The sequence below is a fragment of the Mus caroli genome, chromosome 16, assembly GCF_900094665.2.
Source record: "Mus caroli chromosome 16, CAROLI_EIJ_v1.1, whole genome shotgun sequence".
Classification (NCBI taxonomy): domain Eukaryota; kingdom Metazoa; phylum Chordata; class Mammalia; order Rodentia; family Muridae; genus Mus; species Mus caroli.
The window spans coordinates 92,421,581-92,447,567 of NC_034585.1; the positions used below are offsets into that span (position 1 = coordinate 92,421,581).

General features: G+C 47.8%; 1 protein-coding gene across 5 annotated transcripts in view; it reads right to left on the reverse strand.

Moving 5' to 3' along the window:
* Prdm15 (PR/SET domain 15) overlaps positions 1-24,178 on the reverse strand; it is a 59,631-nt gene extending 35,453 nt beyond the window's left edge. For 2 of the 5 annotated variants that reach the window (XM_029470243.1, XM_029470242.1), the window contains exons 1-6: positions 24,107-24,154; positions 12,176-12,221; positions 11,505-11,598; positions 9,816-9,969; positions 7,823-8,075; positions 1,956-2,057 (exon numbers count right to left, since the gene is read on the reverse strand). In XM_029470243.1, the coding sequence (XP_029326103.1) occupies positions 1,956-2,057; positions 7,823-8,075; positions 9,816-9,969; positions 11,505-11,598; positions 12,176-12,212 (640 nt within the window). In that variant the 5' untranslated portion in view covers positions 12,213-12,221; positions 24,107-24,154. Of the gene's footprint in view, positions 1-1,955; positions 2,058-7,822; positions 8,076-9,815; positions 9,970-11,504; positions 11,599-12,175; positions 12,222-23,378; positions 23,650-24,102 lie in introns of those variants that run through there. The other 3 variants (XM_021184845.2, XM_029470244.1, XM_021184844.2) reach the window with 3 other exon arrangements.
* Between the last annotated feature and the right edge of the window lie 1,809 nt (positions 24,179-25,987).

The following is a 25,987-nucleotide window of genomic DNA, read 5'->3' on the forward strand; positions in this document are numbered from 1 at the left end:
TGAGGTAAGCCTCTCAGACAAGGTTCTGCAGAAGGCAGCTTCAGGCCCAGTGTGATCATGGCTAAGATGAGGGGGTCATGGATTCACTTCTCCTACTTGACAAAGTATGACCTAATGAAGCCTATACTCCATAGACTTGTGTACTATAGCCATGCCATTTGGCTCTGGGATGTCTTCAAAGCCAGCCTGAAGGTAACAAAAGGTCTCTCTGTCCTGCAGCCTAGTTTCCCGGAGACTAAGCTCTGTATTCTTCTTCTGATCAGCTCTGCACCCAGGTCCTCAACTATCAGGTTACCCACCAGACACCCAGGCAAGGGTTGCAGGAGAAAGAAGAGCCCCATGACCCCCTGGTAGCAAAGGTTGAGCAGCAACGCCTGCCTTGAATGTGGCTCCAGCATGTGTAACCATATAGCCTGGGCATGTGGGCTATTCGCTCAAGCCTCAGTCTGTTTATCCAGAAAATGACCACTATGGCTGTATAGACTGTTGTGAGATGCACTGAGTCACTGTAGGTACATGGTAAGAGGTCTCAGCTGAGCTGGCATCTAGGAACACTGTCTAGCTCTACTACCAAAGTGAAGGAAGGTTTTTTTCCTTAAGTAAAACTAGTCACCAAGGAAAATTACCCAACAGATCAAACAGCCTTTCTTGACCAGGGCTGAGTGACCAAATCTTGTGTGATGTCCCTGTACCCTGTGATTTCCACAGATGGACCTTGCTCTCACCTAGGGAATATGTTCTTTCACAAGCTCAGCACTCTTAAGAAACCTAGAGGCAACAGCAGATGGGGTTGGAGGTGGCTAAGAGGTCTTGCTGAGCTTCCAAAGTCCAAGGTTCATATCTCAGTACCCACATGATAGCTTACAACCCTCTGTAACTCCAGTTACAGGGGATCTAATTCCCTCTTCTGGCCTGTATGGACACTGCACACATGTACACAGACATGCATGCATGCAAAACACTCACATATAAAACTTTAAAAAGAAGAGGAGGAGGAGGAGGAAGAGGAGGAAGAAACTGGCAGCTGTTCATTTTCTCATCTATGATGGACAGATGTGATTCCCCCAAGCAAAAGAAAAACAGTGTTAAGGACAGGGTTAGGGTTAGGATTAGGAAGTAGGATGATCCAGGAACACAAGAACAGATACCCACAATCCTTAGAAGATGAATGAGCCCTGCCTAGTGACCAAGGTTTCTCCCAGAAATGTCCTCATTAGCATTTCTGTTACTAAAATCTGTCTAGAAAGAACCTTCTTATAGGTCCCAGAGTATTCCAATCACTGACTTGCTCAGACTACAAGAGCAGAACCCAGCTGTCTCTGTCACATCCTTGGAGTTGCAAACCAGTGGCCCCTGTGGAGTTTGGCCATCAAGCATGTTCAATATGTAATAAAGGTCATAGCTTTCACACCTAGCTTCTTTGTGGCTTATGTGACTGCCATCTTTCTCTATTGCCCAGCAGAGAGGTTCCCAGGATACTGTGTAATAAAGGATGGGGTCAAGTTTTCTCTGGCCACCTTCAATTAGTAAGGAAGGCAGAAGTAACAGGATGCCCTGAAGACAAACAGAGGGAGACTGTTAGATAAGATACTAGGCAGGACCTTAAGAGGCAAGTGAAGGATTCTTGTCCTTGCTTATGTCCACCATATCCAGAGCCTGGTCAGCAGGACAGAAGGGGAGGTAACGGCATGACTCAGTGAGTCTCACAACAGTCTATACAGCCATGATGGCCATTTTCTAGATAAACAGAGTGAGGCTGGAGTGAACAGCCCACATGCCCAGGTCATATGGTTGCACAGAGGAGGTCTGAGCAGCAGCTCACTGTGGGCCATGGTACAGACAATACAAAGACTAGCACAGACTGACAACCACGGGCATGGGCCAACATGCATGAAAAAGCTCAGCACAATAGTCTGCACTCCTTGGAAAAAACCCATTTGCCACCTTTACCTTACCGTTCAGGAGCTGAAGCTCCAGGAAGGTGTTGGAGCACACCTTACACACCCATTGGCCACGCTCAGGTTCCACAGAGACACTGGGCTCAGGGGTGCCTGCAGCTGCAAGACACAGAAAGGTTAGCCACTAGAGCAGAGAATATCCTGCCCCCTAAGTGATTTGAGAAGGATGGAGATGCCCACAGACTCATGAGCAACTGTATTCTAGGCACTACCCTCAGTCTCACGCACAATGATCAAGTTCATCCCCATTTCACAGATGAAGAAACTGAGCAGATATGGTATCCCTGCTACTACCACAAGATGAGTCTTGTTACCAGATGCAGAAATGTGGTCCCACCTAGTCACCAGCCCTTCCAGGACCTACACTTGAGCTGGGCCTGGTTGTGCAGACTTGTAATACCAACTACTTAGTCAGCTGGACAAGAAGAATGGAAATCTAAGGCTCACCATGGTCACAGAACAAGTTCAAAGACAGCCTGGAACTCAGTGAAGTCCTGTCTCAAAAAAGTTTTTTTAAAGTGGGGTATGAGGTACAATGCTTTACCTTTATGCTACCTATAGCAAACACACACACACACACACACACATCCCTCATTTAAATTTTCAGTGGCTCATATAACAGGGTATGGTAGACCAACAACAGCCATCTCACAGTGCTCCTGAACCTGGAATGGCTGTGATCCTGGTACAACATATCCCACAGAGTTTTCTGTGTAAGTGTTGTGCTTTGTAACTGTTGTCTGGCCATGAGGCCTGGCGCCTAAGCAGGAGTGAGCTTTAACTGTTCAATTTTTTAAAATCCTCAACTAGGGCAAGGTGCCTCTAGCCCTCCAATGATGACACATAGGAACCCAAAGAAGAGGGACAAGGAGAGAGGCTCAGGTACACAAACTGACCCTAGCTATGCAGATGGGAACTGCGGGCTCTTTTTTAAGACATCACAGGTGCTCTCCTGGGACCTACACTGGGCATGCCTCAGGATCTGGTCTCGTGAGTTTTTCTGTGGGGCCAGCCCAAAGCTGCCATTCCTGCATGCCACATCCAGACCCATCACCACGAAGCTTAATATTAATACTCCAGAGGTCACTTGGAAGAAGCTCTTGAGTCTCAACAGTCCCCCAGATCTGCAGCTATATACCCACAATGTGCCAGGAAAGAACCCATCCCAACTCCTCGAATTCCAGAGCAGTGCTGAGAACACAACAAACAGAAACAAGGATGCGCACCACTACTGCAAGAGGAAAACACAGGCAGTGTGGAAACTGTCAAACAGAAATCAAAGGTGGAAAGGGTAACAAAAATGGTGGCAGGTGGGAACTGAAACCTGAATGTCCCACCAGTGTCTGAACTCTTCTTTGTCCGTTTCTAGAAATCTGCCGGTTAAGGATTACCAGGAAATTGAAAATAAACAGAAATAAGAGCCCAAATTCCAACTTCCATTCATGTTCTCAAACATACAGAGGGTTCCTGAGAAGGGATTAAAAAAAGGAGCCCTTGGGGTTCAGCAAGGGCTCAGCAAGAAAAGGCACTTGCCAACAACTTCAAACAGCTGAGTTCAATGGGACTCACATGATGAAGAGAACCAAACCCTGCAAGTTAACTTCTGGCCTCCCCATGTGTGTCATGGCATATGCATACACACACACACACACACACACTCATACACACACATACACACAGACACACACACACACAGACACACGCACAGACAGACACACACACACAAATAGTTTTTAAAAGGAGCCCTTGGGTCAATGGGTTGGGATTCCTTTCATCTAAGTGACCTGCCATCTCCTATAAATATCACATGAGAATTTGTGGACATCTGCTACTATGGCACTGAGTGAAGACTTCTCAAATCTCACACAAGATTTGCAAAAGCTAACTTTACAAGGTAAGAATTTAATGAAAGAAATAATAGTCAATAGTCAGCAGATGCCAACTGACATTTCTGAACATAGGAAAATGTCTCAGTCAAACAACATGATACAGCCAAAGTCCACAGCAGCCTTGACAGCAGAAGATGCAGGGCTTTAGGTGTGAGCATAGGTCAAACTAAGTAACAGGAGGGTAGGCACATACCAACGGTAAAAAGTCCAGCATGACACACAGCAGTTCATCTTAGGACAGAGGGTCACCAGGGATAAAATCAGGAGGGAAGGGAGGGTGGGCTGCCCCACAGGAGTCTGTGGTAAGAGACACACGCCTGCAGACACCTGTTGAAAGCTCCGAGACATAATAAGCTCAATTGAATGCACTGTAGCTGGTTTGAAAACCAGAAAACACTAGAACCAAAGCCAGAAGCAGAGAGAGTCAGGGTGGCCAGACTGTGGGTGTGACATGGCTTCCCAGCGACTAGAAGATGTTACTTTCTGACTTTCTCATTAAAAGGGTGATTCTGAGTCCATGTTCCCCACTCCACTCACACGTTCAGGCCCTTGGGAGGAAACCAAGCCACTCTCAATGTGAGCTCAGAGAAACACATACCCAGAACACAGTCCACAACCAGGACAAAGAATCCCAGTCCATTTATTTTTCACTTTTTATTTCTGTTGAACATCACAGCTATGGCGGGATGAAATTTGGTTTTATTTTTTGTTTTTTTTTAAACAGATGTTCTCAACTCAACAATGCTGCCTGGTAAAGCCCCTGTTAAGTGAAAATACCAAGCTGCACTTCAGCTGTGACAGTGAGTAATATGGGCTGTTTTCCTAGTGGTCATGTGGTCACTGAGAGCTGCAGTGGCTCAGCCTCAAGAGAATCCCACCACAGACTGAGGGAAGACCAAAGCTTACAGTAAAGATTTCCTACCAAATGCTTACCACTCATGCTATCATAAAACAAAACAAACCCCCAAACCAAAAAACATTACATGGAACCACTGCAAGTCGGAGACCATCATACTTAGGACCTGATTCTAGACATTTACAAACTGACTTGTATAATAAAGATGCCCACCGAAAGGAAATGTGAAAAGGACAGGAGGAGAATGAGCCTTTCTGGCCCATGCTCATCTTAAAGTCTGGGTGCCACAGTATAGCTCCTGGGGTCCCACCCACTAGGGTAAGGACAAAGTGATGTCCACAAGACTTGTCCACTCCGCCCTGGGGTGGCACACTCTCTGGTGCACACACAAGGCCCAGGGCTAAGCAAAACGCAAAGTCCATCCCTCTTGGGCCCACCCAGCGAACTAGAATTGGTTGGTACTGATGTTTGCATGCCTCTCTTTTCTCTTCATATGCCTTGCTCTCTGTGGGCTTTTGTGATGTGGGCAAGGAGGGCAGCAATGCCTGGCTTATGCTGGGGGGGGGGGGTGTATCCAGTTCATAGACCAAGCTTTGTGGGTATACCATGGAGGGACTTAGGGAAAGGGCAGATGGTTGGCCAGGGAGGTAGATGGCAAGGTGTGAAAACTGCCACTTAAACGGCCGGTGAGGAACATGCGCCAGCAGCATCCAGCCTGAGAAGGCTAGGCAGGTGCCGCAGAGGTAGAAAGACAGACTCCACCTGATCGACAACAGCCAATGACCTGCACCACTTATAAGTACCTGCTTGCCTGCCACTGGCCCCAAGACTTAGCGAACTGTTTCCAGAGTCTAGAGCTTGGAGAAGCCCTATCTGTGCCTGCTGGCTCCCTGTTTTGTGCTGCTTTATGAGGCTGGCCCCAGGACATGGACCAGTCTCTTCCACTCCTCAAAGTTTCAACTGACTAGAAACATAGGACAGGCCAGAGCCCTCTGTGTTAGGAACCTACACCAGTGAGATCTTTGCAGAATGTTAAGAACTACTGCCTAAGGCCTTTGCATCACATGATGCTTGGCATAGAAAGAAACCATTTTCCTAAGTCGCTACTGTCCCACTTTAATGATGACACTCTTCATGACAACAATAAGCAAGGCTGCTGCCCTGGAAGATGCCCAGGACCAAGGTACAACATGGTAAGTACTGCAGCTACAGTGTTGAGGTTTGGTCTGTTGCTAGGTTCTATAATGCTGAATTCTGTACCAGAAGGTATAGGCCTACGAGTGAATTCTCACATTTACCAGCTTTTGTCCTGCAAGCTTTATTCCTTAATTTAAAACTATTGGTTAAATAAAAATGACAACCACCAATTACTGGAGGGATTAGAGGCCGGAGGATTTTTGAGTTACCTGGTTGATTGAGCTGGGCAAAAGGATGAGGAAGCAGAGAATGAGGAGAGAAGAAAAGGCACCACAACAGGAAAGGTACCATGAGCACGTGGCCAGGAGAAACAGCAAGTATTCGGGGTACACCGCTGGGGGGGTAGCCAGGCCAGCAGTTAGAAAAGTAGCTTAGGGGTGACCCCCAGTAATTGTCAAAACCAAATAAAATAATCATAGTCTAAGTCTCAATTATTTGTAAGCCAGTCGGAAATAAACCTAAGTTGAATCTACTACACTACCGTGACCCACTTCTCCAGAAAGATCCTGACCTTGATGACTCGCTCAAATAATTCCTCCACATAAAAGTACATTCCTGTGTGCATCTGCATCAGGATACACACGAACACACATTTCTGCATGGGTATACAGGTGCACAATCCTATATACTTGTACATACATACAAGTGTATGCACATATGTGTACATCTGAGCACACATAGGCACATACCTATAAACATACACACATCAACATAGCTACATACCTGTGCATCTGTATATACATGTACATGCCTACATGATGGATGGTACATACACTAACACATGTGTATTCCTATGGATCCATACATACTAACATATATTCACCTGTGCATTGTACAAACAGGCATACTCCTGCATCCCTGTACATACGTACATACATACATACACACATCTAACTCCCATGGATCCATACACTCTACAACACATCTACAAATCTATACATCTATACTCACACAAAATGTGCACACTGTATATCTGCACAGGTCCTGACATATGCATACATCAATACATCTGCACACACATCTGTTCACACATGAAGGTATCTGCACAGCTGTTAATATCATGTATTCTGCAGGTTATAACAACCACATGGCACTCATCAAGGTATTTGTCCAGACATACCACACTTTTGCATGGGCACACACATACATACAAGCTCATGAACCAGACTTGAAAAGGGGCACAGTAGCAGAACTGGCACACTAACCAGTCTGGTTTCTCACCTTCTGCACTGTGGTGTAGCCTGTTCCCTCAGCTCACATTCTACAATGTCACCTGGCCTGCCCCTGGCTCCCTCATCTGCTACACCAGTGGCTCTCAACCGGTGGGTCACAACCCCCTTTGAGGGTCCAACGACCCTTTCAGAGGGTCACCTAAGACTATCAGAAAACAGAGGTGTTTACATTATGATTCATAGCAGTAGCAAAATTACAGATATGGAGTAGCAACAAAATAATTTATGGTTGGGGGTCACCACAACATGAGGAACTGTATTAAAGGGTCGCAGCATTAGGAAGGTTAAGAACCACTGTTCTACACTGTCACTCAGCCTGTCCTGAGCCTCATCTTTCACACCATGATTTGGCTTGTTTGGCTTGTCCCTGAGCCTTTGTACTCACAGAAATGAACCGCTTCCTCACAGGATCAAGGGATGGGCTACAGTGGAAACCCTGAGACTAGAGCACGTTAGCCTATATTATACCCAAGTGCCTCGAATCACCTAAAGGCAGAGAGACAGGTACCATCTCTCACCAGCAAGGGTCCCAAAGATCTGGTGAGCACTGTCTGTCACTCCATATGCCCAGGTATGGTGACAATCATTGCACTGGATCCACCCCCACCTTCCCTGTCCCAGCTGTTGACCCAGCAACTTCATTGGCATCTCTGGCAAGAGGCTCAGCCCTAGAGAGAAAACAGGATTTACCCTGAACACTGGAGCAGGCCTGCTTTAGCATGGGCTTGTCCATCTTCTTGGCATAAAAGGCAGCATACCACACACGCAGTTCAGTGCCTGCAGGAATGTCCTTTGAGGTGGTGAAATACACGTCACTGCCATGTTGGTAGGCTGTCAGATTCTGGTGCCCAGGCTCCAGTGCTGGTCGCACTAGCATCATCCAGTTGCAGTCATCCTCATTGGAAGTGTCGAAGCACACAGGATGCCCGTCCTTCTGAAATACCTGAGGGGAGGGCCACAGGCTGGTTACCCACCAGTCTATCAGTGTGGCGTGGGACCACGAGGGCGACCACACTGCTTCTGATAAGACCTGTTGACAAGCTGATTACCATGGCCAGGGGGGTCAGAGAAAGACTCTGTGTCTTAGATGGGTCAGGCTGGTCACAAGAAAGAGGAAGTTGAAGACATGTAACAGGTCCCTCATCATTGGCATATATGAGGACTATTTGTGAGCCAGGTGGGGAGTAAGACACCTGAGCTCTCCTCCTGTGCAGGTATCAAGGGAATCTTGGGCTCTCCTCTCTAGACATCATGGAGATCCTGAGCGCTCTTCTCAGCTTTACTTGGAATAGGACACCTGAGTTCTCCCCATGGCTCAGGTGGGTACCCAAATACTGAGATACTTCTCCTGGTTCTGCCCCAAGCATGATAATCAGAAGAATCCTTCAGTCTAGGTGAGCTGCTCTGAGTCTGCAGAGCATCACTAAAGCTTCAGGGTTAATTGAGGGCAGGGCAGGGAGAGCCTTTAGTATCTTTAGGTTTGAGTTAGCATAGGCATAGGCTCTGTCCTCTATCTGTGGAATGATGACCCTGCCCTACTGCCAAGCCTCTCCTGAAGATCCTTATTCCTGAGAGGAGCAGTAACAAACTGGGAGGCCACCAGGTGCCCAGTGACCCCTAGTGGGTGTAGAAAGCACACTTCCACCCTCCTCTAAGGAATACAGGGCTTCCCTTGAGACATACTGGTACTCAGAGCTGAGAACAAGTTAATACCTGAAAACAACTTTTAGAATTGAGGAGGTGGAAGGAAGTCAAACAGGCACAAAGGGCTTTCTCTAGCCATGTGCAGGCATTAGTGTTTATCCATAACCTGGTAAACCCATAACCTGCAGAGAGCAGACAGTAAGCCACCTGCCTTTCTGGCCTCAGATTTAGGCTTTTCATATTATTCCTTACCACAGACCCTTTCTTCCTGCTTTCCTCACACTTTTCCTCCTGTAAACGTCTATCATCAGGCATCTGTCTTTCTTTGTTGGCTAAAATCTGTCCCATAAGTTCAAATATCCAAAGAATGCCAACCTCTTGAGGCGCTAACACCTAAGAACGGTGGCTGCCTCTTCCAGGTCTCAGACTGAAGCACACTGTTCCCAGGGCTGCCGAGGGACAACTCAGCTTCATCTGTTTATGTCCCAACTATTTTTGAAGGCTTGCCCCGTGTCTAAGCCTCCTCAGCCTCAGAAGGCTTCCTGGGGTTCACTTTAGATCCTCAGCCATTCTTGTTACTGACATCCACTTTGGTTTTCTTGGTGTTATATCTAAGTTGGAAATACCCGTTCTCCCTCAGCCAGATGTGCTCTGTGCAGGCGCCAAGCCCCATGCTGTCACTCGGTCTCTGAGAGCTTCGTGCAACTCACACATGTGAGTGAGATTGCCACACCGGTGCAGGAAGCTACAGAGACCATCGCTGTGCTGCAGCCACAGCACCTGCTGGGGGAGGAGAGGAGTTACATCAGCATGGGGTCACTCCTGACTGTCCTTAAATGTACTCCCTAAAGACCTACACGTTAGTAGGTACTGCCTTAACCCTCACACTCTGTAATGTAAAGCATGCTGAAGTGAAGGAAAGAATAGCCCAGCACTTACAGATCCATGCCACTCAGCAGCCCTAACCCCACTCCCACCAGAAGTCATGCAGCCCCAGATTCTGAAGGGGCCCTAAAGCCCCTGTCCTTGTAGCTTTTACCTTCAGAGGAAATGCAGACTCTTTCTCCCACTTGGCGACTCTCCTGGACTCAAACGGACCAAATTGTGTGCGCTTGACTAGCTGGGTCACTGCAAACACGCCTTCAGCCCCGTCATCCAGGCGCCGGATCTCCAGGTTAGAGGGGAGGGAGGACCTGGAAGCAGAAGGAGTCTCAAAGAGGCCCTGCCACTGACAAGAGCAATGCAATGCCTATAAGCCCCCTCACAGATCACCATGCTTCCAATATGTACTTTGTCAGGGAACAGAATTTAAGCTCTCCCACACATGGGAACATGACTGGCCTAGGCTTGTGAGGACCCAGAGCTCATAGACTAAGGGACACATTTAAAGCCCTATAAGACAATGCTGAACCCACATTCCTAGTGTGGGTGCTGAGGTACAAGAACTGAATCTGACAAAGTTATGACCTTCAAGACTATGTAGAGAATGTGGAGAAAGGAAGAAAAAGAGGGCACAGAGCACGGTGAAGTGTTTTGTACACACTGAAGACCATCAAAGGGGCTCTCTGGTCTAGGTCTAATATCCAAAGCTGGATACGACCCACTGAGGATATGGCTTTATTAGCCAGACTAGAAGGTCAAAGAAAATGCTGGAAAAGAGGCCATGGAGCTGGCCCTTCAGCATTAAGGATGAGCAGAGGCTGGGCTAAGAAAAAAAGAGTCAATGACCAAGGCTGTGCACCCAATGTCTTCAGCTAGATTTAGATGGACAGTTGGTATCTCAGCCCCAAAGAAGAGCTGATCAGCCCTCTACTTTGGGCAAAGATATTTCAGAATATATATCACACCTAAAGATAAATAAACAGGGGTAGGCACCAGTTGGGAGATTTCTAGAAACAATAAGATATCAAGCATATCAGTTTAGCATCAGCCTGAATCAGGTACCATCAGAGCCTCATAGGGGTAACTTAGGTTCTCTATGTCTCAGGCTACTGAGGTACTCAAATGGAACATTTGTTCTAAGTCTAAGTGGCTACTACATGGCAGTCTATGGGCCCTTACGCTAGATCTCTGAAGACACAGGCTTCACAGGAAAACATGGGCCTGGAGAGCAATGCCTGGCTACTGAGCTGCCTCAGTACATCTGCAAGATTTTGTTTTTCCTGGTAGTTACAGCAGTTTGACCTGTCCCCTGGACCACCTGTCCAGAACCTTTACCCTAGTCAGTTCCATCTACAGTGCATCCCTGTTCACAGAGGCCCAGATGCAGAACACAGATGATATATATTGAGACAGGGTTTCTCTGTGTAGCCCTGGTTATCCTAAAACTTGCTCTATAGACCAGGCTAAGCTCGAACTCAAAGAGATCCACCTGCTTCTGGTTGGTGAGTATTTAGATTAAAGATGTGTACCACCACCATCTGGCAAGTTTGGGTTCCTTTTGCTCAATATATAAACTGATGAAATCCAGGCTGGCACAGCCCAGATCCTGAGGTCCCTGGCTATATCAAAGAAACACACCCTCATGCTTTGAAACTATTTGGTCTCACCCTAGTGGGAAAGTGCCCAGCTCCCTGAGGAACGTACCATCCCCACACACATAGTCTCTCACTTTGTCTCTCAAGCCTCCTTCTATCTTTGAATACATGAGGCCTCTGTACTCTGGCCACAGCACACAGGCAGTTTCTTCATAGACAGGGCTGTTGTGGTAGCTTTGGTACTCACTCACCTTGCCCTGCTCAGCACAAAGGAGTCCTTGACCATGACCACAGGTCCCAGTTCAGGACACTCCGAGTCATGGTACTGGCTGCAGTCTTCACACCCTGCAAACAGACACTGAGTGTCAGAAGGGATGATGCCCAGGGAAAGAGAAACCCAAAGACCACAAACATGGAAAAAGGGACCCTAATGCAAAAGGGTTCCTGAGACATGTGTGCTGATACAAAGACTAGTGTTACAGCAGTTGGAAGAGGCATATCACAAGTCACTTCTTAGTGCTCCTGAAAGCACAGAATGCCAAGCAAAAGTCCTTTTTCAAACTCACACATCATCTCCATGGTTAGGAAGACCAGGATTCAGGGTAGTAATAACCTATTACCCTAAATCTTATAACCTTCTTTCTTTCTAAACCCTGGGTGAGTTTTTTTTGAGTTAAGGATCACCCAGTCACGTGCCCCTAATGACAGTCCTGAAGAGAAGTTGTCTGAGGCCACAGCACTGCAGCAGACAGGTAACACCCAGGCTCTCAAAGTAAAATCATCAAACTGTAGACTCAGAAGAGATGCATGTCTATACTATACAAACAAAATGTGGATGTAACTTTGCATAGACAAGAAGTATCAATTTCATCTGTGGTCTATGACATCACACCAATCCCAGAAAGGTCTATGGGTCACTTACAGATAAACATGATCTCCTCACTACCATCTTCAGCCATTGCTGATACCTGTCAAGATACAAAAAGAGCCCAGTTAATAGTGAACTTTTACAATATAGTTTATGTGTGGGTTTTCCTATGTGTGCACATGTGTGTGAAGGCCAAAGTCACCCTTAGGTGTCAATCTTCTGGAGCCATCCACTGTTTTCCAAGACAGGGACTTTCCCTGGGACCTGGAGTTTGCCAATTAGCCTAAGCTGGCTGGCCATGGAGCATCAGAGATCCTGTCTCCACCTCCCCATTGTAGAGATTACAAGTACATACCACAAGCACAGCCTTTTAAATGTGGGTACTGGGGATAGAACTCAGGTCCTCACCCTTGCCTGGCAAGCACTTAATTGACTGAGTCATGTCTTCAGCTCCCCAACACAGCTTTTAGACGTAATGTCTTTTAAGGCTCCTTGTTCCTGTACAGGAACGTAACACAGTGCTTTTAAGAGAACAAACACTGAAATTCTTATTTTTAATTTAATATGTTTTCACCTACTGTAATCACGTTTCTTAGGAAAAGCAATGAATTTGAATGCCCTCCTAACTAGGGGGCCTTCATGAACTCAGATCTCCATTGTTTTATAGCAGCTGCCATTTAAAAAAACATACACACTATTTTAAAAGCCACTTTTCTTATTGCCACTGCCTCTCTACCCTCCCTCTGTGGTCTGTGGATTCCTTGCAGTCATTTCTACTGTAATCTGTCCTTCATTACCTAGCTTGTGCCAATGTCCTATCATCCCAAGCGGGTAATAAGTAGTGTCTGATACCGTTGTGGGTTCTCCTGTTCCCACATAGACCTTTGTCAAGCTATTTCTATTTTCCATGTATCCTTTGAAGGTTGCCTCAAAAGCCATCTATTAGACAGTAGACCACAGACCAATCCTTTATCCAATGTGTTTCAGACAGGGCAATGCAGGTGTTGTTCATTCTGGGATATCAGATGCCTAAGTTATAGTGTACATACAAAAACACCTACTTGGGTCAGTATGGAGAGAAGGAACACCCATTGTGTCCCACTCAACAATCCTCCTGACCCCACATCCTTCTTGCCATCTGATCACGATCACTCTGCCTTTCTGGTGTCTGCTGCCAGTTATTGTCTCAGGAAAGGATGCAAGCTGATACACACTTCCTGAATGTTATTCTCATTTGTCCTCTAAACTCATCCCAACCCTGGGAGCTTTAAGATTAGAACACAGGTAGCATAAACTCCAGCAAAAACTCAAGACTAGGGCTAAACGAGCGATTACTGATCACAAAAGGGAAGGGCCAATAGCATCAGGATAGATGCTGACACATCCATTAATGTGTCAGGAGAAGAAAGGTACTATACAGAATCCAGGGAGATCTAAGTTTAGTTTTCCACACTGCTTTAAAATGCTAGAAACAACAAGCACATTAGTCCCCAAACTCAGCACAACATTTTCTTTTGCTGGAATTAGCATTTAAGCTAGAAGCTGGCGTAAGGGCCTACTAACTCTAACCCAGTTCCATGCCTCTGCCTGGCCTCTCAGGACTCCTGGCAGGTTGGTATTATGTGAAGTGGATTCCAATCCAGGATGAGGACAGTGGCTGGTCACAGAGAAGAAAGCAAGAAGAGACTGGCTCACCCTCAGGGGATTCAGTCTGTGGTTGGCACTGCTGGCCAGAGGCAGCATATCATCATATCATCACAGTGGAAGCACGTAGGGTGAGCAAAGCCACTCCCTGCACAGCAGCTGAGAAGCAAATGTCCCTTTCAGGGCATTTCCTAAATGACCTGACTTTCTCCCACTGGGTTCTTCCTCCTAAAGGTTCTGCTGTCACCCACTAGTACCATCAGCCGTAAAACACATAACTATAACAAAAAGATATCACTTTACCTTTTATAAATGCAATGAAAGGGTAACACTTATGTGTTACAAGAGCCCAAGAGTCTATGTACCACACCAGGAACCCAAACTCTACCCACCAGCTATACTCAAGTCAGAGGGCTCTGCAGTCAGAACACCTAATAAGAAGCTACCATTAGCTACAGCTAGATCCCAGCAAGACACAGAACAGCGCCAATAAAGCTAATCAGAGTGGAGCAAGAGAAAAAGATTCTACTCTGTCCTGCTTGCTTTGGAGCCCGGATCTGTGCACAGAGGTGTGGTACGATGCTTCTCCCTAGGGCAGCAGCCCAGCCTCCCAGACCCACCCCTTGCAGCAGTGCAAGGACAGGAACCATACGATGCTGATGTGAGAAGAAAGGGAGGACACTAAATGCTGTGAAGCTGGTCACTGATATGGTGCTTAGCACCAGAGTCCAAGCATTCTTTACTAGAAGTATCTGGTCGCCATAGCACAGCCTCTACTGACCTTCTAAGTAGAGGTCGCATGCAATGATGTGAGTTTTCCAGGTTTGCTCTCATCCATTAATGTGTCATGAGTGCTCCTTTGTAAAAGCCAAGGCCAGTTTCCTGATTTCAATGACCCTCACACATTAACAGAACACTCACCTATGATCCCCACAGTAAGCAGGCTGAGGTAGGAGGGCTGTGAGTTCAAGGAAGGCCAGTCTGGGCTATTCAGGGATAGCTTGTCTTAAAACCAAAAATGAGAAGGAAATCCCCAAAGAAGGAATTATAGAAAATACTATTTTATACAAGCGGGGGGGGGGGTACTAAATTTTTGAGAGAAAATAGTCTGTCTCCAGTGTTTCAGAGTATGTTCCATGGACTAGGAAGTAGCAGCAGTACATGTCCTGCCTGGATGCTTAGACACTTGCCCAGCAGCTGGCTGGGACCCAGCAGGTTGTTTTATACTGTCCAGCTGATTCAACTGCAGCCCACAGCTATGGCATACCAACTAAACATGGCTACAGTGACAGAGGGCCACCACTATAAAGGACAGTTTCCAGAGAGTCTGTCAAGGACCTCTTGAATCTAACTGGTTGGTGACAGTAGGCTCCAGGCATACCTTCCCCAGCACTGACACAATTCACACAACCTACCCCAGGTGACACGTGTAATAGTAATATTCATTCTCAAAGTGACAGGTTCTAGAATTACCTAGTGGGCTGTAAGGGGATTATCCAGATTAGGTTAACCTTTGGCCATGCCTGTGGTTATCCAGTATGGGATAACTTAGGGAGGAAAACCTACCTTAACTGTGGGGACACCATTCCATGGGCTGGGATCCTCAGCTGAATAAAATAAGAAAATAAGCTGAGAACCAGCATTCTTCACTCTCTGCTTCTGGAATGAGGATACAATGTAGCCATCTCCCTCAAGCTCTTGCTGTCATGCTTTCTCCACTATGATGTCCTTTCTCCTTTAAGCTACTTTTGTGAGGTATTTTATTGCAGCCACAGAACAAATAATTAAGACAAGCATGTGAGCGGGAACATTTGGTCTACTCACCCCAAGCTTACATGAAGCTATAGTGATGGAGGTCTGGGCAGGGAAGAAGGACAACATGAAAATCAATAGACAAGCACTGACCCACACATGCCCAGCCAAGTTTCTATGATGATAGAAGTGATCCAGTGGAAAAGGGAAGACCTTCTTTCCTATAAATGGTGCTGAGATGACTGGGCATCCACATGCAAAAAAAATTAACTGTAACCCCACATCTTCAAAACAAAACAAAAATAAAAATCAATCAATCAAACAAACAAAAAACCCCACAAATCTGGACATGGTGAGCATGTAATTTCAGCATTCCAAGGAGAATTACATGTCCTAGGTCAGGTGGGGCTATACAGATGACCCCGCTTTGACATACACCATTAAGCCCATTGGCTCTGTCTGCGTGGCTATCTCAGTTGTCTATTCTGTTCTGATGGCTGCTCTGTGGGAGAAGCACAGCCAACAACCTGCCACCCTAGCCTTACTGTGAGGCTTCATCACTTCCTGCTGAAGTCTTTTCAAAGATGGTTCCATATATTATGGTTGCCTCTCCATCAAATTCTTCTTCCTCCTCTTCCAAATTTCCTCCCTCCTTTTGTTTTGTTTTGTTTTTTTTTTTTTTTTGTATTGTTTTGGTGAGATATGTCTCACTATGTATCCCTGAAACTTGCTATGTAAATCAAGATAACTGCTTGAGATAGTATCTCATTATATATATCCCTGAAATAAGAAGGAAATCCCCCAAAGAAGGACTTATATAAAATACCATTTTTGTACAAAAGGAGGGGTATTAAATCTTTGAGAGACAATAGTTTCTCTCCAGTGTTTCAGAGTATGTTCCGTGGACTAGGAAGTAGCAGCAATACTTTCCAGTTTGCTATGTAAATCAATGTCTGCCTGCCTCTGTAGTGCTGGGATTACAGGCATGTCTTTCTATGCTGGGTTTTTCCATAGAAACTTTAGGATAACTTTGTTTATAGCTATGAAAAGATCTTAGTCAAGTCAAACACACAGACTTAGCTCCACCTCATACCCTAAGCATCCTCTTGTATGTAATTCGTGTTTTAAGGAATTTTCTCACATGAAGTGTTGGTGGTCTGAGCATGTTCTTCACTTACAGTGGATCTTAGCTTGAACAGTTACAGCTCAGGGATTTGGGAGCCAGCTCTGGTCTAGAGGCCCTGGGGATTTCTGTTTAAACAAGAGGGCTACCTTTCCGACTGGCACAGGCTTTCATGACTATATTACAACAGAGGAGAAATCGCTATGGGGAAAAAGCAAACGAACAGTGATCTAGTTCTGATATGTGCTGAAGAAGGGATACTGTGTCAGGCAGAGAGGATCCTGAGCTAAATACTTGAGAGCACTGCAGACCCCATTTGAGTCACATGCCAGGCACAGGAGACCTGAGGAATCTCTCAGAACTGATCTGCTGGGATCAGGGTAGGCCAGCAGCTCATCAGCCTAGCTGGGTAGAGGGAGCTTCCCTTTGTGATGGACAGGCTGAGGAGCTAAGGACTGAATCAGTGGTACTCATAGTACAGGAATGCCAGATGCCAGAGACCAGCCTGCGTGTCCCTGCTGACCCTGGGGCTCGTTATTATCCTTTCCTGGGCCTTAGTTTCCTCGAGTTTAAGGCCTTTCTGGTCTGCTACAGTCTTCCTATTTGTAATCCCACCACCTTGTCCTCCTTTGCTGCTTCCTGCCCGTTTCTGTAGGTAAGTGTTTAACTAGATGCAGATGCAAAATGGCTCCAGCGTGCCATCCGTGCCAGAAGAGCAGCACAACCAACCCTTGGTCACCTAAGCTCTGGCTCCCATATTTGGCCCTGTGGCTTCCTAAACTCATTTCCTGTGGAGAACAAAACTTTCCCACACTCTTTAATAAATGGTCCTGTCTGGGCTCCCTGTCTGTTTTAGTGTCTTTTCCTGCTGCTAGTTATAAAATATTATTACAAAAGAAACTTAAGGAAGACAGGATTTATTCTAGCTCACAGTTCAAGGACAGTCAATCTTGGTCGGAAGTCAAGGCAGCCTGAAGCCACACCTTGCACTGGATAGGATGTAGAAGTGATAAAGACTTTCCAATGCTCAGCTGCCTTCCTCCAGTTTACACTGTCCAGGATCCCCCCTCAGGGAACGGCCCTGCCCATAGTCAAGATGGATCTGCTCACATCAGTAAGTGCAATCAGGATAAGCCTCTACAGGTTGGCCCAGATGCCACTCTCCCAGGTATTCTAGATTGTCAGGCTGGCAGCTAATACTAACCAGCACAGTGTGCCTGCCAACCATCTAGATTCAGCACAGCTTTGCTCTCAGCCTGGGTTCACTTCCTTCTTTTGGGCCCACTCATTTACCTCTTCGCCCAACTTTAAGGTTCAGACTCTTCTTCTCCTGCCCAAGTGAGCACCAAAGAGCAGCTACAAGCAGGGCAGGTGCACAGCAGGCCCCACACAGCTCCACAGTCACACGTCAAGCACAGTGTCACTAACCTGACCCTCTACAGGAGAAATAGTCCATGCAAACAGAAGTGAGAAGGCCAGACTGGCTGTCTTAAAATACAATAGATAGGGAACAGTGGCCTTCTGCTGTGACCACAGTGGCCAAGCCCAACTACTGCTCTTTAGAAAGTCCTATGCTTACCCCATAGACATCCAGGCCCAGGGTCAGGGCACAGGGTGCTTTGCTAAGCCTCTCTGCTCACCAGCTCCACTCCTGTATCAGCTCCTGCAGATGGGGTTAAAGCCCTGACCTGACCTTACTTTACCACCTGCAAGACATGGCCTGTGATCAGACACTGTTCCTCCTCCACTTGATTTTCTCTTTTTGAGTGTGTGTAGAGTTTGCTGTGGGCATGCCTATGTGGAGATTCTGCTGGGGGAGAAGAGGAGGCTGCACATTCCCACTGTCTCTATAGCTTCGCCTAGCTGTTTGGCAGGGCAATGAGATGGGCCCCATGTCCCATTTCACTGATTTCCTTCTCCAATGCCTGCCTGTTCCATCCCTTCCCACCACCACTCTTCTCAAGTGAATTACTATTGTCTGTGCTCCTACTCTGCTTCCTGGGTCCCTCCTCTGCAGGTTCCCTGCAAAGCCTGCTTATGGTCTGAGTGTGCTTATTTGAACCTTGAGGCACAGCAAGCTGCCAGAGCATAGCACTCTCGTTCAGAATTCTAGATGCTGCAAGTGGAACCCTTGTAGCCTACAGCTTCCAGCACCACACCACCATGTCTGATTTCCTTCCAGTCAGCAAGATACTTGTGTTCAACTGCCACCTCCAGAAAACCTCCAGAAGGTGTAGTTTAGCCCCTATTATCTGACGTCTTAGGGCTGGGCCTGGCATTCAGGCAGCTTGGAGCCCTCAACTGAGGTTGAGTCTTTTTTCTTTACTAACTTCTCCATTCTTTCTGACTTCTTAGCTCATCTGTGGTGAGGCTGTGTTTCCAATGTTCACTTCTGGCTCTTGCAGAGGAGTTTCTGGGCGAAAGAAAGATGTTCAGTGTAGTGCATAAAAATGAAACTGAGGTAGTGTGTCCTTCAACTTGAAGATCCTAGCTCAACCGGTTATGATGGCAGAAATTTGGCAGCCAGTAAGGACAGAGTTCTAGAAGCACCTTGCCTAACACATGGCACTAAGCTATGCAGCACTGTGATTCATCACAATAAAAGGCAAACTTGCCATCACTAATTAACACGTGTTCCTTAAACTTAGAAAATGCCAAAAGCCCACATAGAGAACTAGACACAGGAAATATGCTTCTCAAAGGCAGCCTCTTAGTTGGATGGGCTGGCTGTGCAAACATCTGTAGTCCTAGCACTCATATTTCAAACGGCAGAATAATCAAAGGCAGACTCTTAACACAGTAGGCATGCTCCCTTCTCTCCAGTCCAATCATATCACCCCCGCCCACCCCTGGCAACACTCAGGACACACTTGGCTTCAGTACTGTCCCTCAAGCCTTGTCATTTGCCCAAAGTTTCCTGTGATTCTGGCACTTCCTCAACCCTCCGAACTGTGAGTGGAGGCCCAAGACATATCTTGGTAGAGGAAAGTGGGGTCTTCAGGCAACCCAGATCAAGTTTACACAAGTTCATCAACAAGGCTCATCAGATCCCACCAGACCCAGTGCCTGCCCCCATCCCACGTGACAGAGGATGAAAGAAGATGAAAGACGCCAGCAGGGCATTCACTGGTACAGGATTCCTAAGAATTTATTCGGGTCCCCTTCCCAGCCTCCATGTCACGTACTGCTGTTTCCTCTCCCAGCAGTGCTAAGAGGTACATGTGGTCTCAAAATTCTGGCTGTGATGTAGTTGTCACTATGATGGTATCAGGAGGTGAGTGAGTGGCCCTGAAAGGTGACTGAGTCACAAGATGTTATCCTCTCTCTCAGGGGCCTAAACAGCCATGGTCTTCCCCTCCCCAAACTTCCTCATCAGTGATGCTCTCCCACATGATACTGCAAGATGGACCATATTTAAAAGGTAGGCTCCATGGCCCAGCCTCCCCAACCTATTAGGGTAATCGGAGGATGCCCAGCCTATGGGGTTCCTGGTGCTCTCTAACCCGGCTGGGAACAGTCTCCAAATGTTCTCGCTCTTTATAAATTACCTAGTCTGGGGAATTCTGCCATTTCACCAGCAAACAGAGTAAACTAAAAACCTTCCCTCCATCTGTCAAATACCCACCTACTTCTAATAAGGCCTCTCCAACAGCACTCTCCTTACAAGTTCTCTTAGTTCATCATGACTGCCATGCACCAAAACTAGGCCTTCCCACTTTCCCCTGGAAACCCTTGTGATTGCATCTCTCTGGCAGCATCTTACGGACACTTAGAGCTCACACACTGAAACAAAAGGGCCTTTGCCTAAAGGTCACCTGTGTAACCTTCTCTTTCCTTCCACTATAAAAGTCCTCGGAAAACTGCTGGCTTTCTTACTTTCTATGACAGTGGTTTCTACCTTCTGAATGCTGCAGCGTTCGTCATGTTGTGATAACCCCCACCTACAAAATTATTTCATTACTACTTCATAACTGTAATTTGCTACTGTTACAGATCATAATGTAAATATCTGATATACAGGGCTAATAGGAGAACCAACCTTAGCTCCAGCAAACGGCTCCATAGAACACCCTCTTTGTAGCCTACATCCCCCTCCATCATTATCTCAGGTCCCTCCCTCCCCTTTGATGTTTTTCTTCAATGATCAATCTCATGCTTTGCTTCCCTCATTGGACACACTATGCCATCTGTACCTCTGTCGGCATGCAGTGTCTCCTTGACACTTCCCACTCCCCAAATATGGCACATAGTTGAAAGTCACCTCCAAGCCAGATCTTGGTGCAGCACTTGCCTCTCCCTAAGTCTAGACCAACCCCTGAAGAACACTTGATGCCTGGTACCAGGCACAGCACGCTCACTGCAAATATCTCCATAAAAGTATTTCACCATTCTCCATTCCCAGTACCAGCTTCTCTGATCGGGCCAGGTTTAAGAGCAGCAAATGAAAATTCCACTGACCTCTTAAAATAGATCTTCATGTCACTCTTGTAAATGCAGTTATGAAAATGTAAGCCTCATGACAGGATGGCCCCAGTTACTTCCAACTCACAGAAACCAGCTTCCCTTTAAGCATCAGCAAGCTGACCCCGCCTCTTCTCCGTACCCTCCTGCCTCCTTCCCTGGAGATCCTAAACCGTCCATTACACACTGCTGCCTGCAATTGCTCTCCTGACGCCCCTGTTGTAACTTCTCGCAACACAAGTATGTCTATTCATTGAATCAGACATGATTTCACAGGACCACAGGCTGCACTCATTTCTTCAGGGTGAGCTGTGATGGCCTTCACTGAATTGTCATCCAGTACCCAAAGAAGCTGGTTCAAGAAGTACACAGGGTGTTTTATGGTTCTCTATTATTTCATCTGCTGACCTTAAATGCCCACTATATCTCTTTTCCTGGGAGATCAGAACAGAGCCACATGGGTGAGGAGATGGAGCAGAAGGCTGGGAACAACAGAGCTTCATGCCTACCCTTCTGAATTAGGAGACAAAACTGCCAGTTAGTCAGGGCTTCAAGCTGCTGGAGGGTGGGCACCCAGTGACTCCTTTTTCCCCCTATACCTGTGGACCAAACCAGGGGATGAATGGATGAATGTGGTCTCCTGCCCTGGGTGAAGGAAGACCCGCCCTAGGAGACTCTAAGCGAGAGTCTGTCAGGTCCCATTCATGCCCACAGACTCTCAAAGGATGCCTGGACAGTGGGCCAGCTGGTGCCTCTAGGATAGCAGCCGTGTGCTGGATCATCCTCAGTGTTTCCTTCTATTTTGAGTGGAGTCTACTGGCCTGTACTCGTGTTCCCCAAGGCACCCACAGGCTCAACTCTAAGGACACAATTCCTGTGCCAGTCCTGTTCAAAGCTCTCCACCTTGATTCACTGGCCTTTCCCAGCCTGGGATCCCATTTATGTTCCCACCCAGCCCTGTGTGCACTAGCCCACTCTGCTTTCCACTAGATTTCCACTAGAGGCTAGATTTCCTCTTAGCACCTGTCTCCTACTAAACCACCCTTCCTAGATAGATGGCTCAGGTCAGTACAGAGTGTGCAAACAACCCCTGCACGCCCAGCAAGCAACCTTCCTCCCTCACGTCCTTGCCACTCTTGTGTAACCACCGTTACTTATGGTCTACACTGCCTCTTGCATATCTTCTTTTGTTCCTTGGGTGTATGAAAGGTGTCCACAAACATTTACCACAGATGTAGCTGTGGCTGGCCTGGTAGATCAATCTGTGTAAGGTATCCTGAACAGGTGTCAGCCATGTGTTACAAATGAGAATCTGAGTCTGGCCAGCCTTTATGCCACTGTTGGTGACCAATTTTAAGCTTTATACCTGAAAAATGCAGCAATGTCTTCCCTACCTTCTGCACAGATAACCTTTCAGGAAAAAATGACAGGACATGGTAACAGAGGTCTTTCTCAAAGGTAATCTCTCTAAGACAGCCTTGTAATTGTAGCTGGCTTTGTGTGGTCCAGACTTCCATGAACATAGACTTCTGGCTCAGCCTCCAGAGTACTGGGATTATAAGCATTTGCCATCAACCTAGCTGTGGTTGGTGTTTTAATCTACCCATTTGTCTTCTGGAAAAACAAACTACCTTGTCTGTTCCCCAAAGAGAACAACCAGTATATTCTTTGCTGACATTTACGGAAAAGCATGAATCAAAGACGGAAAAACAAACCTCATCAGGAGAAAACTTAGTGCTTTTTCCCTTTAATAATCCGATCTAAAGGTTTTATTTCAGAGTAAAGCAGTAATTTCAGGGCAAGTCTGAGGAGGCAGCTGCAGTAGATAAGATGTGGAAAGCCGGTAGGTTTGAAGCAAAATATGGTTGGGGTGTATAGGTGATCATGTCTCAGCAACTACTCTGCACTCTCCAAGGAGTACTGTCTCTGCCACCCCTGAGTAGTTCCCACAGTCGGAGAATTCAGGTTTTACTTTTAAAATTGCCTTCAGGACCTCAAGTGGTGGCCTGCACAAGCACCTCCATTGGAGGATTCTGACGGGCTCTAACATATGTGTTTTTAAAAGAAGCGTTGGCAGCTTTAAATTCAGGCACAGGTCCACGTGTCTCCAGCTCACATTCTAGCTTCTACCATTTTAAACCACCTCGGAGGAGGGGGACGCTTATGAGCATGTGTGAAGAGGCCCTCCACCATTCCATGAAGTGTTCCGGGGGGGCATAAGCGCGCCCTTGTCCACCACTGCCTCTCTCGTCCTACCTCTGCCCTCTCAAAACTCACCTCGGGAGCACGCAGGCTCCACCTGGCCCTGGCCCCCACCTGTCCACCCTCTGCCCAGATAGTAGGTGGGCACATGTCTCCAGCCTGTCTTGCCACTGTGGTCCCTGTGCCACCAAAAGGTAGAGACGAGTGAGGCGCCAGGGCCTGGGAGCCACGGCACAGCCTCGGACTTTCTTAAACGCCAAAGGGGCTGGAGAACAAGGCCCCTCCCTGGGCTGTGCCCGAAAACCGGGTAAGGCGGCCGGGTAGCCGGGAAGGGACTGTAGGGACTTGAGCCCGCAGCCACGCAGGGCCTGGCGGTGGCCGCTGGGCCTGGGCGCACTAGGGGCGCAGCGCCTGAGCCCGCGCCGGGGCGGGGGGCGCCGAGCCCGCGAGTGGGCGGCCGGGCGCCGGTTGGCGTGGGCCGAGCGCGCGGAGGGCAGTTGGCACGGGCCCGGCGCTCGGAACCCGGGCCGGGCACTTAGGGCAGGGGCCAAGCCCGCGGCAGCGGAACCCGGCGGGCGCAGGGCGATCCCGGAGCGGCTCCGGATTCCAGCCGGGTTTTGACTCCGATCGCCCACGGCGCCCGCGGCCGCGACTGTAACAAAGAACAGGCGGCACGGCGGCCGGACCGGGGCGGGCGTGGGGGGCGCGGCTGGAGGCCGAGCCCGGGCCAGGCGCGGGCCGCGGGCCGCAGCGAGGGGCGCGCGGTGGGGCAGCGGCGAGCATGGGCCCGGGGCTTTACCTGCCTGTGGAATGTGCAGAGCGGGGTCGGATCCGGACTCCGGGTTGCGATCCGCTCCGGAAACTGCGCAGCACCGGAAGCCGGGGGGGCGGTGGCGCGGCATCGTGGGAGTTGTAGTGCGCAGCGCAAGCCAACGGGGCGGGCCCAGGGCTCCGGGTGTTTGCACCTGGAGCTGGGAACTTAGGGCTGTGTTAACAGGGAGTCAGGGATAAAGGACTGCGTGTAGTGGGAGCTGGCTGGGGCTTTGTAGCCAGCGAGCCTAGGAAATGGCTGGGTGATTGAGGAACCCATGGGCAGAGATGCGTGGTTGCAGATATGGAGGATGATTGCCTTCCTGCTTGGGGAGCGGGTAACTGTTGATGTGGATGGGGAACAGGAGAGAATATATGGAGGCCTGGTGGAGCAGGCTGTGAGGATTCAGGGGAAGGGACTGAGTGAACAAAAAAGCTGGGGAGAGGGGCTGTGTGATCCATGAGAGGGGGCCAGATGGTATGTGAACCGAAGAGTTAAGGTTAGAGCTGTGTGTGTGTGTATGAATGAGGCAGGCTGTGTAGTGAACTGAGAGGACAAGGACATCTTTGCCCTTCAAGACAACTTTAAGCCAGGCGGTGGTGGTGCACGCCTTTAATCCCAGTGCTGGGAGGCAGAGGCAGGTGGATTTCTGAGTTCGAGGCCAGCCTGGTCTACAAAGTGAGTTCCTGGACAGCCAGGGTTATACAGAGAAACCCTGTCTCAAAAAAAAAAAAAAAAAAAAAGAGACACCTTTAACACCCCATCATCCCCTATACCACTTTCATTGGTATTGCTCATTCTAAAGTGCTCAGAAGGTCACTTCTTTCAGCTTCTACATATGAAACAGGACTAAGTGTATAAATAAAATTTTTACAAGGAAAAACCAGTGCAAATCTGAGACTAAGGAAGGCATGGAGGCTGAATGGATTATCACCTACTAAGTTTCGAGCTTTGCCTTGGAACAGGATATGAAAGCAGACTTACTTGAAAGACTTTCCCTTGAAAAGGGAGCTCTCAATGTCAGGGCTCCCTGCTCCTACAGGACCCCCATAGGAACTGGTGAGCTCAAGGTTGTTTTCACCATATTTAGCTGCTTAGGCACTCAGCCCATGGTAGTAGTGACCCAAGAAACCAGCTACTTTTTTTGGTTTGGTTTTGGTTTGGTTTGGTTTTTCAAGATAGGGTTTCTCTGTGTAGCTCTGGCTGTCCTGGAACTCACTCTGTAGGCCAGAAATCTGCCTGCCTCTGCCTCCCAAGTGCTGGAATTAAAGGTGTGTGCCACCACCTCCCGGCCTGACCAGCTGGCTACTTTTTGAGCTGGAGAGAGACTTTGGTGGAATCCACATGATACTGGTTTTGCATACATGCAAAATACAAAAGTTATGGGGTTATTCAGATTTCAGAGGAAAATCTTGGAGGCCAAACAATATGTTACAAGGTCAAAATAATTGTGGGGAGCCACGGAAAGGACGATTGATGTTTGAAGCTGGCAGAGTAAAAACTGAAAAATTAGGAAAGAGATGGGAAGTTAGAGATAACAGGAGTGTGGGATACCTGCTAAAATACCCACATTCCAGCAAAGCTAAGTCCAGGAGAGGACCACGTGGACTAACCATGGTAGGCAGCAGATCTTGAAAGTCTTTTTTGCTGGCTACTTCATGAGAAGGCAGGGCCTGTCTGCCCAGTCTAATAGTATAGGGGTGATACAGAGAATGGGTGTGTGCATTCTAGAATGACCAAGGGTGGTTGATAGGGACCAACCCTGGCAGGGAAGCCAGGTTGTTCAGAATTCCTCAGGAGGTCCCAGCAGAGATCAGCCTGGACAGATGGTAAATTGTGATCAGTTTAGCCCTTTTTCATCCCTCTTGGGATG